This window comes from Stegostoma tigrinum, chromosome 10 (genome assembly GCF_030684315.1).
Source record: "Stegostoma tigrinum isolate sSteTig4 chromosome 10, sSteTig4.hap1, whole genome shotgun sequence".
Taxonomy (NCBI): Eukaryota; Metazoa; Chordata; class Chondrichthyes; order Orectolobiformes; family Stegostomatidae; genus Stegostoma; species Stegostoma tigrinum.
The window spans coordinates 36723161-36737490 of record NC_081363.1 but is presented as its reverse complement, the minus strand read 5'-3'; the positions used below and the strand labels follow the sequence as shown (position 1 = coordinate 36737490).

Genomic DNA, 14330 nt, shown 5'->3' with positions numbered 1-14330 from the left:
TAAACATTATAAGTTTATTGAAAAAAAGAGGTTTTTTTGGCACAGTTATCATCAATGTGTTTTGCTATTTCTCGTCAGTAAATGCAATACATAATCTACCCACTATATGGCACCACTAGAACAGTGAAGCTTGCATAACATTTTACTGCACAAGCCATACATTTTAGTGAGATTATCGGTTAAAACTACAGAAAAATACATTTTATTGTAATTTTTAACAAATCTTTTCAGTTCCATGCTGCTTTTTACAGATCATCTCTGGAAAACTGCTTCTGAATAGCTTGCCAGTACATATTTTCCTGCGTACAGGTGAAACTGAATAAGTACAATTTGGGGGCAGGATGGCAGCTTGATATCCTTTTGCCTCTGGATTCTGAGTTCAATCCTGGGTTAATCTAACTGTATAATGGTCTCATTTCTTTCTGGTGGCTACATCCTACCACAGAATGTTGCATTGTTGAAACAGACCATTCAATAATTCTTTACCAATATTTTCCTCCACTTCAATCATCTAATCTCACCACTTTCTCTTGATTATTTTTTATATTTAGTTTTATATAAGATCCAAAATGGTCTTGTCGAGGTGGCCGTGAAATGGATATTTCTTCCAATGGGTGAGTCCGGAACTAAGGGTCACTGTTCTGAAATTAGGGATGGGGCAAAGATTAGTTTTTTTTCTCAGTGGGGATAGGGTTGTACAACTTCAGAATTCTCTACTTCAGAGGTAGGGTAATTGAATATTTTCAACCAGGGATGTAAATAGATTCTTATTAGGCAAGGGAATCAAAGTTTATTAGGAGTACATGAGAATTTGAAACACAAACATAAGAGCAATGAATGTATTAAATAGCAGAGCAGGCTTGAGGGCCCAATGGCTTACGTCAGGTCTAACTGCTATGCTCATGTGTAGAATAGTTTTTATGCATGTTTACAAAGTTCTTAACTCCGGTAATGTATCTCATCCACTTTAACCACTCAAAAAGAAGTTGGAGGCTGTGCACTCATAATTTTCCCAATGCTCACGGGTGGAATTTTTCTTGTGGTTTTTTTCATGTGGAGTGACATTCATTGGCAAGGCCAGCATTATTGCCCAATTCTAATTGCTTGAGAAGGTTAGTGAGCCACTTTCTTGAACATCTGCAATCCTTATGTTATAGTACTCTTACAGAGTGATGGCCTGGATGTGTTATCGCTAGACTATTAGTTCAGAAACTCTTGTAATATTCTGGGGACCTGGGTTTGAATCCCGCTACAGCAGATGGTGGAATTTGAATTCAATAAATATCTGGAATTATGAGTCTCATGATGATCAAGTCACATTGTCACGAAAAATCCATCTGGCTCACTAATGTCCTTTAGTGAAGGAAACTACCATCTTGCCCGGTCTGGCCTATATGTGGCTCCAGAACCACAGCAACATGGTCAACATTTAATCCAAATGGTCAGTGACACCCACATCCTGTGAATCGATAAAAAAAATTTGGCACAACTACAGTGGAATAATGGCAATATAGCTCCAAGTCAGTGATGATGTATCTCGCTAAAATGAGGACTATGAAAATATGCACTGACTCAACAACAGTTTTCAACAGTTAATTCAAGGTTTTATGACACCTGCTCTGCAAGGAGATTTCTTCAAACCTGTTTAATTTCTTTGCAGGCTCTTAAATAAGTACATTCTTGTTGCTTTCTCAGCAAGCATCGTAGGCAATTTATTTATCTTATTACAAACCTTCAGAGTCTTGAAAACAATCCACACTGGTCATCTGTCAATAATTTGAGTGTCAGCAAAACTTGCTCACTAAGCTTAGTGAGGTAGAGAATTTCATTTAAATTGACTTATTAACAAGGAAGAAATTGCAAAAAAATAGTCAGGATGATGTGTGACTTGAAAGGTACTTTGGAGCTGGTGGTGGTCTCATAACACAGTTGATTTTGTTTTTCTTTGTTATTGAGTCACAGGACAGGGGAATGACATTGAAATAACCTTGATGATTGCTGCACTGTGTCAAAAATTGTTTAGGCTGCAGACATATAAACTGATAATAAAACACATGGATTTGGGTGCATTTAAAGGATAACTCCCTGCCATTTCCACCATCTTTCCAGTAGGATACCACCACCAAACAAAGATATCTTTCCCTCCCCTCTATTGTCAGAATTCCAAACAGACCATTCCCTCCGCAACACTCTAGTCCACTACTACATTATTCCTAGCATTTCCTCACCACGCCATCCATCACAACCTCTGCCCCTTGCCCACACTAGCCCCACACTAACATCCCCACTCTCTCCTGCACCCTGCCACTATTTTTTTCTATTCATTTTGTGAGATGTGGGCATTGTTGGTTGGCCAGCATTTCTTGCCCATCCCTAGCTGTCCTTGAAAAGGTGGTGGTGAACTGCCTTCTTGAACCACTGCATTCCTCTTGCTGTGGATTGACCCAGAATGCTATTAGGGGGGAAATTCCAGGATTTTGACCTAGCAACACTGAAGGAACAGTGATATATTTCCAAGTCAGAATGGTGTGTGACTTGGAGTGGATCTTGGAGGTGGTGGTGTTCCCATATATCTGCTGCCCTTGTTCTTCTAAATAGGCGTGGTCATGGGATGGGAAGGTGCCATTTGAGGATCTTTGGTGAATTTCTGCAGTGCATCTTGTAAATAGTACGCACTGCTGCTACTGAGCATCAGAGGTGGAGGGAATGAATGTTTGTGGATGTAGTGCCAATCAAGCGGGCTGCTTTGTCCTGGATGGTGTCAAGCTTCTTGAGTGTTGTTGGGGCTGCACTCATCCTCGCAAGTGGGGAGTATTCCATCATCCTCCTGACTTGTGCCTTGAAGATGGTGGACAGGCTTTGAGAAGTCAGGAGACTCGCCACAGTATTCCCAAACTTTGGCCTGCTCTTGTAGCCACTCTGTTAACGTGATGAGTCCAGTCGAGTTTCTGGTCAATGGTAATCCCCAGGATGTTGACAGTGCGGGATTCAGTGATGGCAACACCATTGAATGTCAAGGGACGGTGGTTAGATTGTCTCTTATTGGTGATGGTCATAGCCTGGCACGACTACATGGCACCTTTCTATGCAACTGCAGAAGTTATAACTTGCCCTTTCACCTTCTTCCTTCTTATATTCCATGGCTCTAAACACAACTTACAGGTGAAGCAGCATTTTACTTATACTTTTTTAAAATTTTGTCTACTGTATCTGCTTCTCATGATGCAGTCTTCTTTATATTGGTTGTAATGTATTTGCAACTCCTAATGTAACTCCTTTATATTGGTGAGCCCAAACAGAAACTGGATGATCACTTTATAGAACACCTTCATTCTGTCTATAAGAATGACTTTGACCTTTCAGCTGCTTGCCATTTTAATAAATCGTATTGCTCTGATGTTCACATTTCTGTTCTGGTCCTGCTACAGTGTTCCGGCAAAGCCCAACACAAGCTGAGGGGCACCATCTCATTTTAAACTTCGGCACCCTAGGACTTAAAACTGAGTTTCAGTAACTTCTGAGCGTGACCTCAGTCCTCTATTTTGATTACAAATGTCCATTCACCCCTAGCCATGCCTTTTCTGTGTCTGAGCTCTGAGATGCAGAAAGATCTGTAATAAGTCCTGGTACATGAATCATTTAAGACTAATACGCAGCTACAGCAATAACTAGGAAACCTAACAGCTTTATTATGATTTATTATGAGGGGAATTGAATACTGAAGTAGGAAAGTTATGCTTCAGTTGTATGAGGAACTGGTGCAAACACATTTAGAAATTGTGCACAGTATTGGCTGTCTTATCTAAGGAAGTGTATTGAGTCAATACAGTGTGGAGGTGGAGGAATACAGCAGGCCAGGCAACACCAGAGGGGCAGGAAAATTGACATTTTGGGTCAGGACCCTTCATCATGACCTGACCCAAAACTTCGACTTTCCTGCTCCTCTAATGCTGCCTGACCTGTTTCTCCAGTTCCACACTGCAATGACTCTGACTCCAGCATCTGCAGTTCTTGTTATCTATAAGTGTATTGAAAACAGTTCAAAGAGTGTTTACTACACTAATAACCAGCAAATGCAGATGTTGAAGATATGGGGAAAAAAACAGAAATTGCTGGACAAACTCAGCAGGTCTTGCAGCGTTGTGGAGAAAAAAACAGTTAACGGTTTGAGTCTAATATGACCCTTTTGCTGAGTCCCTAAAACGCCATTTATCTCCAGTGACTTGTTTACCTTTAGTACTAAGTTCGTAAACCACTACAAATTAGTATTTCTTTTCTAAAAATGAAGACATGAACTGGGTAAACTGTGTTAGACACTACTTTGTGTGATCTCTCAAACCTCTCAAACTCAAGTTTCTCATGCGTCACAGGACATAAAACATTCTCGTAGAAGGAATTTATTCTTGGCTATGTTTTAAGAATTCCGATTTGAGAAGGTGCATAAAGTAGTAAAACACCGTCAATTTGAATGATTGCAGTGATACCAGCTGCAGTGACCTCGGAGGTCACTACCAATACAGGAATTTACAGCCACTTCGGTTCAGGAGATTAAGACATTGCCAGTCTCACCATGCTGGTTCTTCGCTGCTGCATCGTATGAGTAAACGTCCTGCAGGCTTGGGGGTGGGCGGACAGCGAGATGGAGGAAAGATTCTAAGTTAATGTGCCTCATGCAAAGCTGAAGAGCTGGAAAACGGGAAGGATCTGAAGCAGTCCTGATAGCTAGCGGGTTCTGGGTGGGGTGGGGGGTTAATGCACTGGAGCAAGCTGACTGTGAACTGGGTGGGTGGTGCAGCGTGCCACCTCAGTGTGAGAACTTTTGCATGTCCTGGTCAAAGCGCCTCGAGCCCTCGGAGGTTGGGGTCACGTGTGTCCGAGTGGCCAATGGCAGTCAGTGCTGAGCAGGCGGCGGTGGCGGCCGCTGCTCCTGGGGCTGAGGGAAGGCAAACGGTGTCTGTGTCCGGGTCCGGGACGGGAAGCAGCGGGGCCGAGACCGAGCGATCGTCCGTACTGGACATGCCCAATAAAAACAAGAAAGACAAGGTGAAGGTGGCCGAACGAAGTTGCGGCCTGAGGGGAAATGTTGCGTTTCTCGCGGCCGAACCGAGTGTGGGAAACGGGCTAAATCTTCAGAGCCTGGGCCCCCACCCCCCCTCCCCCTCCCCCTCCGCGGACCGGTTCTCATTTCCCCCTGAACAACCGGTGGCTCCTCCGGCGGAGCATCCTGCGTTTCACCCACCGTCGGGAGGGGAGATTGGGACTTCTCCCGCTGTCTTGCCCAGAGCGGCTGGTTACCGGGCACCGACACATATACTAACGGTAAACTCCCCTTCCTAGCTCCTCAACTCCGGCCTGATGCTTTTATCTCTTCACTTCTAGGAACCTCCTAAAACTGGGAAAAGTGGCAAAAGCGGCACAAAGGACGCGCAGGAGAATGCCGAAGTGGAGGTAAAGGTTGGAGGGGGGAGATTGGAAGCGGCTCTCGCGCCCTTAGAGCGGTTAACTGGAGATAGAGAGAGGAGGTGAGGGTTTGGCTTGGGGGACTGGGGCCCGTCGCTGCCTTCCCCAGGTTGTGGGCTCTACCCATGTCTGTTTCCCTCTGGTTTACCTGCGGCAACGCCTGGGGGTTGTCTCCGTGCTCATACATTTACTCATACATTTGTCCATCATGGGCCTCCTGCACTGTCACAATGATGCCACCCGAAGGTTGCAGGAACAGCAACTCATATTCCGCCTGGGAACCCTGCAGCCATATGGTATCAATGTGGACTTCACCAGTTTCAAAATCTCCCCTTCCCCCACTGCATCCCTAAACCAGCCCAGTTCATCCCCTCCCCCCACTGCACCACACAACCAGCCCAGCTCTTCCCCCCCACCCACTGCATCCCAAAACCAGTCCAACCTGTCTCTGCCTCCCTAACCGGTTCTTCCTCTCACCCATCCCTTCCTCCCACCCCCAGCCGCACCCCCAGCTACCTACTAACCTCATCCCACCTCCTTGACCTGTCCGTCTTCCCTGGACTGACCTATCCCCTCCCCACCTCCCCACCTCCCCACCTCCCACCTACACCCTCTCCACCTATCTTCTTTGCTCTCCATCTTCGGTCCGCCTCCCCCTCTCTCCCTATTTATTCCAGTTCCCTCCCCCCATCCCCCTCTCTGATGAAGGGTCTAGGCCCGAAACGTCAGCTTTTGTGCTCCTGAGATGCTGCTTGGCCTGCTGTGTTCATCCAGCCTCACATTTTATCATCTCATACATTTACTATTCACATTTGACGCAAGGATACACTGCAGCGAAATATTTCCAGTAGGCGCTGTATTGTGTAGGCTGGAGGATTTCCTTCTCGCCTTAATCATTTTTGGGTGCATGTATACTTTGGTAAATCAGAGATTCTTGTTGCATTGGTTTCTAACTGGGCAACTTAATGTGTTATTGCTTAGATTCTAACTTACAAATATAAGTTATAAGCTGATGTTATACACTTCACACGAATATCCTCCCACTCTACTTCCTTTTTGCCGCATCTCTTGCCTCTCCATTCCTTTAATCGCTTGTGTGTGTCAGGCTGATACAGCGCAGTGTTTAAGCCAATTAATAGAGTAGTAAGTTCCTCAAGTCTTTATTTTACCTGTTCACGATTCCCTTAAACTTGTTGTATTGTTCTCAACTCATCCGCAAATGAAAGTTGTTTCTCGCATCATCTTCAAACTCATTTGCAGTTTTGAAAATCAGCCATATTTTTGCCCTTTTGCCAATGGCTTTCTAGGCCATTTGAGAGCAGTTAGGAGGCAACTTTATTTAAATGGGCTTGGAATCCTCTGCAGATGAGACCAAATAAAGATAATTTCTTTCCTCTGTGGAAACGATGTCCCTGTCTCCTGACCATTAATTCAGGCCTCTGGATTACAAACTGAGTGAAATGGCCTATCATAAACAGCTCTTGTCAAACAAAAAGTCATCTTACGCATTCATCTCGACCACTGCAAGACATTTGTGCTGACATCCAGCAGGATCAATGAGCCAAAGGAGTTAAATTACTCCTTCCAAACATAGCATGCATTTACACTCCAACTCAAGTCAGCATGAGGTTGTTCCAGCACCATGTAGGTCAACTATAGCTCGAAGCTAAGCTGACACAGGAGGATAACCCAATAGGGCATCCTGCGGGAGGACCTCTTATTCCAAATTCACTCAAGGCAATGTGGACTGCACAGTTTTAAGTGAATTAAAATAGAAACTGCCTTCCAAGTTTATTATGTATGTAAATGACAATATACCCTAAGTAGCATTATAACTAAAGCCAATGATAAATTTAGGTCAAAAACAATTTTTAGAGAGGTGTTAGCAAATAGATAAGTTGATGATGTGATGAGCAAGTGTCCCAGCTTTCTGGCTCTGAATTGATGGGTTTGACCACTTCTAGACATTTCCCTAGTTATGTTGGTGATGTGGATATTTTAGTTTCAAATGCTGTTAGTCTTAATGGCCATGTCCCACTTTTTTGTTTGGCGCAAGCTTGTGACAACCCAGTGCCATAATGATCTTACACATGCATGTTGTTGTTCTATCCCTCCTATCGCTGAAGTAATTTTTCTCTTATTTGTCAATCCTGTCATTAATTTTTCAAGGGCTTTTTGGGCAGTTTTGAATGTCAGTTTGCCTGCTATCCGTGTGTTTGTGTGTGGTTCCATCATTTTCTGTCTTGTCATGGCTAAAGCATTGCTCAAAATGTGTTCATATTCTGCTGCCACACTGCTTACCTCTGTTTCCCCAATCCATGGCCCCCTCCAATCTATCTACACGCTGTTCTTTGGTACAGCCATCAAAATTGACAGCATCAGCTTTTACATACATTCAACTTACACCCAGCTCTACCTCACCACTAACTCTCTTCATTCATCCAGTGTTGCTAAATTATCATTCTGCTTTTCTGACTCCAGTACTGAATGAGTTTTGTGTGTTGAGTAAACTGAAGCCGTTGTTTTGGGCTCACGTTCCTAACTGTGTTCCCTAACTGACTCCATCTCTTTTTATGGTAACTGCCTGACATTGGCAACATTTTAACATTAGACCCAGAGCTTCTGGCCATATTTACCCTATCTCTGTGACTGTCTATTGCCACCTCTGTAATTGATGAAATACTCATTTGTGTCTTCATTGCTGTAGTATTGACTATTTCAATGCATCCTTCGTTGGCCTCAGCAGAATAAACTTGAAGTAATCTGTCATAACCTGAATCAAATTTGTTCTTTTAAATAATTCAACTCCTCTATTCTTCCTGCCAAAAATACATATTTTCACACGTTACTTTGCATCTGCCAAGGTTTTGCTGCCTCATTTATTCTCCCTTCGCCCCTCTGCAGACATTGTCATCCTCACCACTTGCTTTCCCACCTATTTTAGCTATCTGAAAACCTGTCTATAGTACGTTCACTTACCCCATCCAAGTTACGAATATATTGTAAATAATTATGCACTGAACCCTGTGGCACTCTGCTAGTTGGAGGTTGCCATCCTGAAGATGTCCCCTTATCCTAATTCTCCTCTATCCATGGTAATGCGCTAATGCAACGGGCCGTTATCTTATTCAGTAGCCTTACGTGTTGTGCCTTAATATCAGTATTCTGAAAATCCAAATATATTACATCACTGTTCCTCTTTTTCTCTTCTGCTTGTTATGTCAAAGAGATATAGTAAATCTGACGGTCATGACTTCCCCTCTACGAAACCATGTCTGCTCTGCTTGATCGTATTATGTATATCTAGAAGGTCTGCTACTACATCGTATTGAGATGCACAGGACAGTACAGACCCTTTGGCCTGACTCATCCATGCTGACTAGATAGTCGAAATAAATCTGATCCCACTTGGCCTATATGCCTCTTAATCCCCTTATAGTCATATTCCTATCCAGATGCCTTTTAAATGTTGTAATTGTAATAACCTGCATCATTTCTGCTGCCAGTTCATTCGACACACGCACCCACTTCTGTATGAAAAGGCTGGCCCTTAGGTCCCTTTTAAAAATTTCCCTCCCACATTAAAACTATGTCCTCTAGTTCTTCAAGGACCGCAACTTTCCCCCCCACAGTGATCAAGAACGCCCTTGACCGCGTCTCCCGTATTTCCCACAACACATCCCTCACACCCCGCCCACCCCCCACAACCGCCCAAAGAGGATCCCCCTCGTTCTCACACACCACCCTACCAACCTCCAGATACAACACATCATCCTCCGACACTTCCGCCATTTACAATCCGACCCCACCACCCAAGACATTTTTCCATTCCCACCCCTGTCTGCTTTCCGGAGAGACCACTCTCTCCATGACTCCCTTGTTCGCTCCACACTGCCCTCCAACCCCACCACGCCCGGCACCTTCCCCTGCAACCGCAGGAAATGCTACGCTTGCCCCCACACCTTCTCCCTCACCCCTATCCCAGGCCCCAAGATGACATTCCACATTAAGCAGAGGTTCACCTGCACATCTGCCAATGTGGTATACTGCATCCACTGTACCCGGTGTGGCTTCCTCTACATTGGGGAAACCAAGCGGAGGCTTGGAGACCGCTTTGCAGAACACCTCCGCTCAGTTCGCAACAAACAACTGCACCTCCCAGTCACAAACCATTTCCACTCCCCCTCCCATTCTCTAGATGACATGTCCGTCATGGGCCTCCTGCAGTGCCACAATGATGCCACCCGAAGGTTGCAGGAACAGCAACTCATATTCCGCCTGGGAACCCAGCAGCCTAATGGTATCAATGTGGACTTCACCAGTTTCAAAATCTCCCCTTCCCCTACTGCATCCCTAAACCAGCCCAGTTCGTCCCCTCCCCCCACTGCACCACACAACCAGCCCAGCTCTCCCCCCCCACTGCATTCCAAAACCAGTCCAACCTGTCTCTGCCTCCCTAACTGGTTCTTCCTCTCACCCATCCCTTCCTCCCACCCCAAGCCGCACCCCCATCTACCTACTAACCTCATCCCACCTCCTTGACCTGTCCGTCTTCCCTGGACTGACCTATCCCCTCCCTACCTCCCCACCTACACTCTCCTCTCCACCTATCTTCTTTTCTCTCCATCTTCGGTCCACCTCCCCCTCTCTCCCTATTTATTCCAGTTCCCTCTCCCCATCCCCCTCTCTAATGAAGGGTCTAGGCCTGAAACGTCAGCTTTTGTGCTCCTGAGATGCTGCTTGGCCTGCTGTGTTCATCCAGCCTCACATTTTTTTATCCTCTAGTTTTGGTCCTTTCTCTCCCCCCCCCCCCCCCCCCCACAAGAAAATGCCTTGTGTACATATCCTATATATGTCCCCTATGATTTTATATGCTTCTATAAGATTGTCTCCTTAGCCTCTAACCCTCCAGGAAAAACAGGCTGGGACTATTCAGCCTCTCCCTACAACTCAAGCTCTCCAATCTTGGCAATATCCTTGCAAATATTTTCTGAACCCTTCATAATGTCCTCCCTATAGCATCGAGTCCAGAATTGCATGTGTTATTCCAAAAGTGGCCTAACCAATGGTCTGTGCAGCCACAACATGATTTCCCAACTCCTGTATCCAATGCACTGACTAATAAAGGCAAGCATACCAAACACTGCCTTCACTATCCTATCTACTTGCATCTTCATTTCAAGGAACTGTGACCCTGCACTCCAAGATTTCTTTGCTGAACAGCACTCTCCAGGACCTTACCATTGAATGTTTATGTCCTGCCCTGATTTGCCTTTCCAAAATGCACCACCTCACATTTATCTAAATTAAACTCCATCTGTCTCTCCGTAGCCCATTGGCCCATCCCATCAAGATCCCGTTGTACTCTGAGGTTACTTTTTTTGTTGTCCATTACACTGCCAATTTGGTGTCATCTGCAAACTTATTAACCATACCTCCTACGTTCTCATCCAAATCACTTATATAAATAATGAAAAGCAATAGACAGTGCACCAATCCTTGTGGCACACCGTTGGTCACGGGCCTTCAATCGGAAAAACAAACCTCCATCACCACCTGCTGTCTTCTACCTTAAACCAGTTTTGTATCCAAATAGCTAGTTCTTGCTGTATTCCATGTGATCTAACCTCGCTAACCAGTCACTATGAAGAACTTTGTTGAATGCCTTATTGAAGTCCATATAGATCACTTCCACCGCTGTGTCCTCATCAATCTTTTAATTACTATTTCAAAAAAAAACTCAAGTTAGTGAGTCACCATCTCCCATGCCCAGAGTCATGTCGACTATCCCTAATTAGTCATTGCCTTTCTAATACATGTAAATCCTGTCCCTTGGGATTCCCTCCAACAACTTGCCCACTACTGACATCAGGCTTATTGGCCTATAGTTCCCTGGCTTTTCTTCACCACCTTTCTTAAATATTGGCACCATGTTAGCTAATCTCCAAACTCCGGCGCCTCACCCATGACTATCTCTGATACAGATATCTCAGCAAGGGGCCCAGCAATTGTTTCCCTAGCTTCCCACAGAGTTCTAGGGTATACTCGATCACGTCCCAGGGATTTGTCCAGCATCTCCTCCTGTATAATATGGATATATTTCAAGATGCCACTATTTATTTCCCCACGTTCTATTATCTTCCTTATCCTTCTTGCCGAAGCTACCTTGTGTCCCCTTTTACCCCTTCCTGATCTCCCTCTTAAATATACTCTTACTACATTTATACTCTTCTAGGGATTCATTCAATCACTATACCTGACCCGTGTTTCCTTCTTTTTCTTGACTAAAACCTCAATTTCTCAAATCATTCAGCATTCCCTACACCTGCCAGTCTTGCCCTTCACAGGAACATGCTGTCTCTGGATTCTTGTTATCTCATTGTGAAGTCTTCCCATTTTCCAGCTGTCCCTTTTACCTGCAAACATCTGCCCCAGTCAGCTTCTGAAATTTCTTGCCTACGAATGTCAAAATTGGCCTTCCTCCGATTGAGAACTTTAACTTTGAGATCCAGTCTTTCCTTTTCCATCACTATTTTAAAACTAATAGAATTATGGTGACTAGCTCCAAAGTGCTTCCCCACTGACACCTCGGTCAACTACCCTGACATTTTTCCCCTGATTGTAAATCAAGCTTTGCACCTTCTGTAGTAGGTATATCCACATACTGAATCAGAAAATGTTATTGTACGCACATAACAAATTCCTCTCTATCCATGCCTTTAATGCTGTGGCAGTCCCAGTCTATGAAAAGTTAAAATCGCTGACCATAATCACCCTATTGTCCTTGCAGATAACTAAGATCTTCTTACAAATTTGTTTCTCAATTTCCTGCTGACTAATGGAGGGTGTTGTAGCACAATCCCAATGAGTTGATTATCTCTTTCTTATTTCTCAATTCCACTCAAGTAACTTCCCTGGACATATTCCTAGGAATATCTGACCTAAGTACTGCAGTAATATTATCCCTAATCAAAAACACACTCCCCCTCCTCTCTTGCCCCCCCCCCCTTCTATCCTTCCTACAGCATCCATCCCCTGGGACATTAAGCTGCTAGTCTTGTCCATCCCCGAGCCACACCTCTAATTGCTATGGTATCCAAGTCCAATGTTCCCAACCATGCCCGAAGTTCATCTGAGATAACAAGGTGTAGAGCCTGGATGAACACGGCAGGCCAAGCACCATCAGAGGAGCAGGCAGGCTGACGTTTTGGGCCTAGACCCTTCTTCAGAAAGGGGTTCTGAAATAAATAGGGAGTGGGGGGGAGGTGGATAGAAGATGGATAGAGGAGAAGATAGGTGGAGAAGAGACAGACCAGTCAAAGAGGTGGGGATGGAGCCAGTACAGTGTGCGTAGGTGGGGAGGAGATAGATGAGTCCATGGAGGATGGACAGGTGAAGGGGGTGGGATGTGGTTAGTAGGTACGAGATGGAGGTGGGGCTTGAGGTGGGTGGAGGGGATAGGAGGGAGGAAGGACAGAGCTGGGGTGGCTTTGGGATGCGGAAGGGGGAAGGGAGATTTTGAAGCTTGTGAAGTCCACATTGATACCATTGGGCTGTAGGATTCCCAAGTGGAATATGAGTTGCTGTTCCTGCAACCTTCAGGTAACATCGTTATGGCACTGCAGGAGGTCCAGGATGGACATGTTGTCTGAGGAATGGGAGGGGGAGTTGAAATGGTTCACGACTGGGAGGTGCAGTTGTTTAGTGCGAACAGAGTGTAGGTGTTCTGCAAAGCGGTCTCCAAGCCTCCGCTTGGTTTCCCCGATGTAGAGGAGGCCACAACGGGAACAGCGGATACAGCATACCACATTAGCAGATGTGCAGGTCTGCTTGATATGGCAAGTCTTCTTGGGGTGTGGGATGGGGGTGAGGGAGTAGGTGTAGGGGCAGGTGTATCACTTCCTGCGGTTGCAGGGAAAAGTGCCTTGGGTGGTGGGGCTGAAGGGGACTGTGGAGCGGACAAGGGTTCATTAGCCTTGCCTGTTCGGCCTCTTGCATTGAAATAAATGCAGATTTATCAGTTCTACCTCATTCTCTGCCTTGTTCCTGACTGTTTGGTGCTGAAGGGAAAAGAAGCAAGATAAACAGTCTCAGACTGATCTGTTCATCTCCCTGGGTCCCATCCCTTTTACTGCTTTTAGTATTAACTCAATGCATAAATTGTATGGTGTGTATATGCCTGTGATCGTCCCCTCTAATGTCAACCATCTTAGCTAGAGACTATCTGAATGGTGACTACTTGCTTCTGCACAGGAAGGGGAAGGTTGCTGCAAATGCTCTTGTATAATTTCAACTATATTGCTATCACCGTCTACAATATTGCAGATGCTATTTTGAAAAAGGAAAAGTGTCTGTACCTTAATTACAAACTAAAAGACCCCGTAGGGCTTCTTAAAAAAAGACAAATTAACTAAGTAAATAAAATAGAGGTGTTGGGCCAGGTGATTTGTTGTACCTGCATGATGTGGAAGCTATGGACCTCATTTGGATCATAGTGACCACATCTGTGGCAAGTGTTGGTTGCTTCTTCAGAGTTGATGAGCTGGAATCGTGTAGGTACTAATGACGTAGGAAGAAAGAGGTTCTGCTGAAGCGATATTAGCAGCAACCATGGGCTAAATTAAGAAGCAGGACCAAAAACACAATAATCTTTAGATTATAAAATGTGAGGCTGGATGAACACAGCAGGCCAAGCAGCATCTCAGGAGCACAAAAGCACAAAAGATGCTGCTTGGCCTGCTGTGTTCATCCAGCCTCACATTTTATTATCTTGGAATTCTCCAGCATCTGCAGTTCCCATTATCTCTGATAATCTTTAGATTACTCCTCGAGCCTTGTGCTAATTGGCATCGGGCCAACAAAATTTAGAG

The 14330-nt window shown here is 44.9% G+C and overlaps 1 protein-coding gene across 2 annotated transcripts in view; it reads left to right on the top strand.

Annotated features, from left to right (window-relative positions):
- Positions 1–4905: 4905 nt before the first annotated feature.
- The window catches only part of ppp2r5ca (protein phosphatase 2, regulatory subunit B', gamma a), a 156228-nt gene continuing 146803 nt past the window's right edge, over positions 4906–14330 (top strand). For both annotated transcript variants that reach the window (XM_048537089.2, XM_048537087.2), the window contains exons 1-2: positions 4906–5043; positions 5380–5448. In XM_048537089.2, coding sequence (XP_048393046.1) covers positions 5017–5043; positions 5380–5448 — 96 coding nt within the window. In that variant the 5' untranslated portion in view covers positions 4906–5016. The remainder of the gene's footprint in view (positions 5044–5379; positions 5449–14330) is intronic.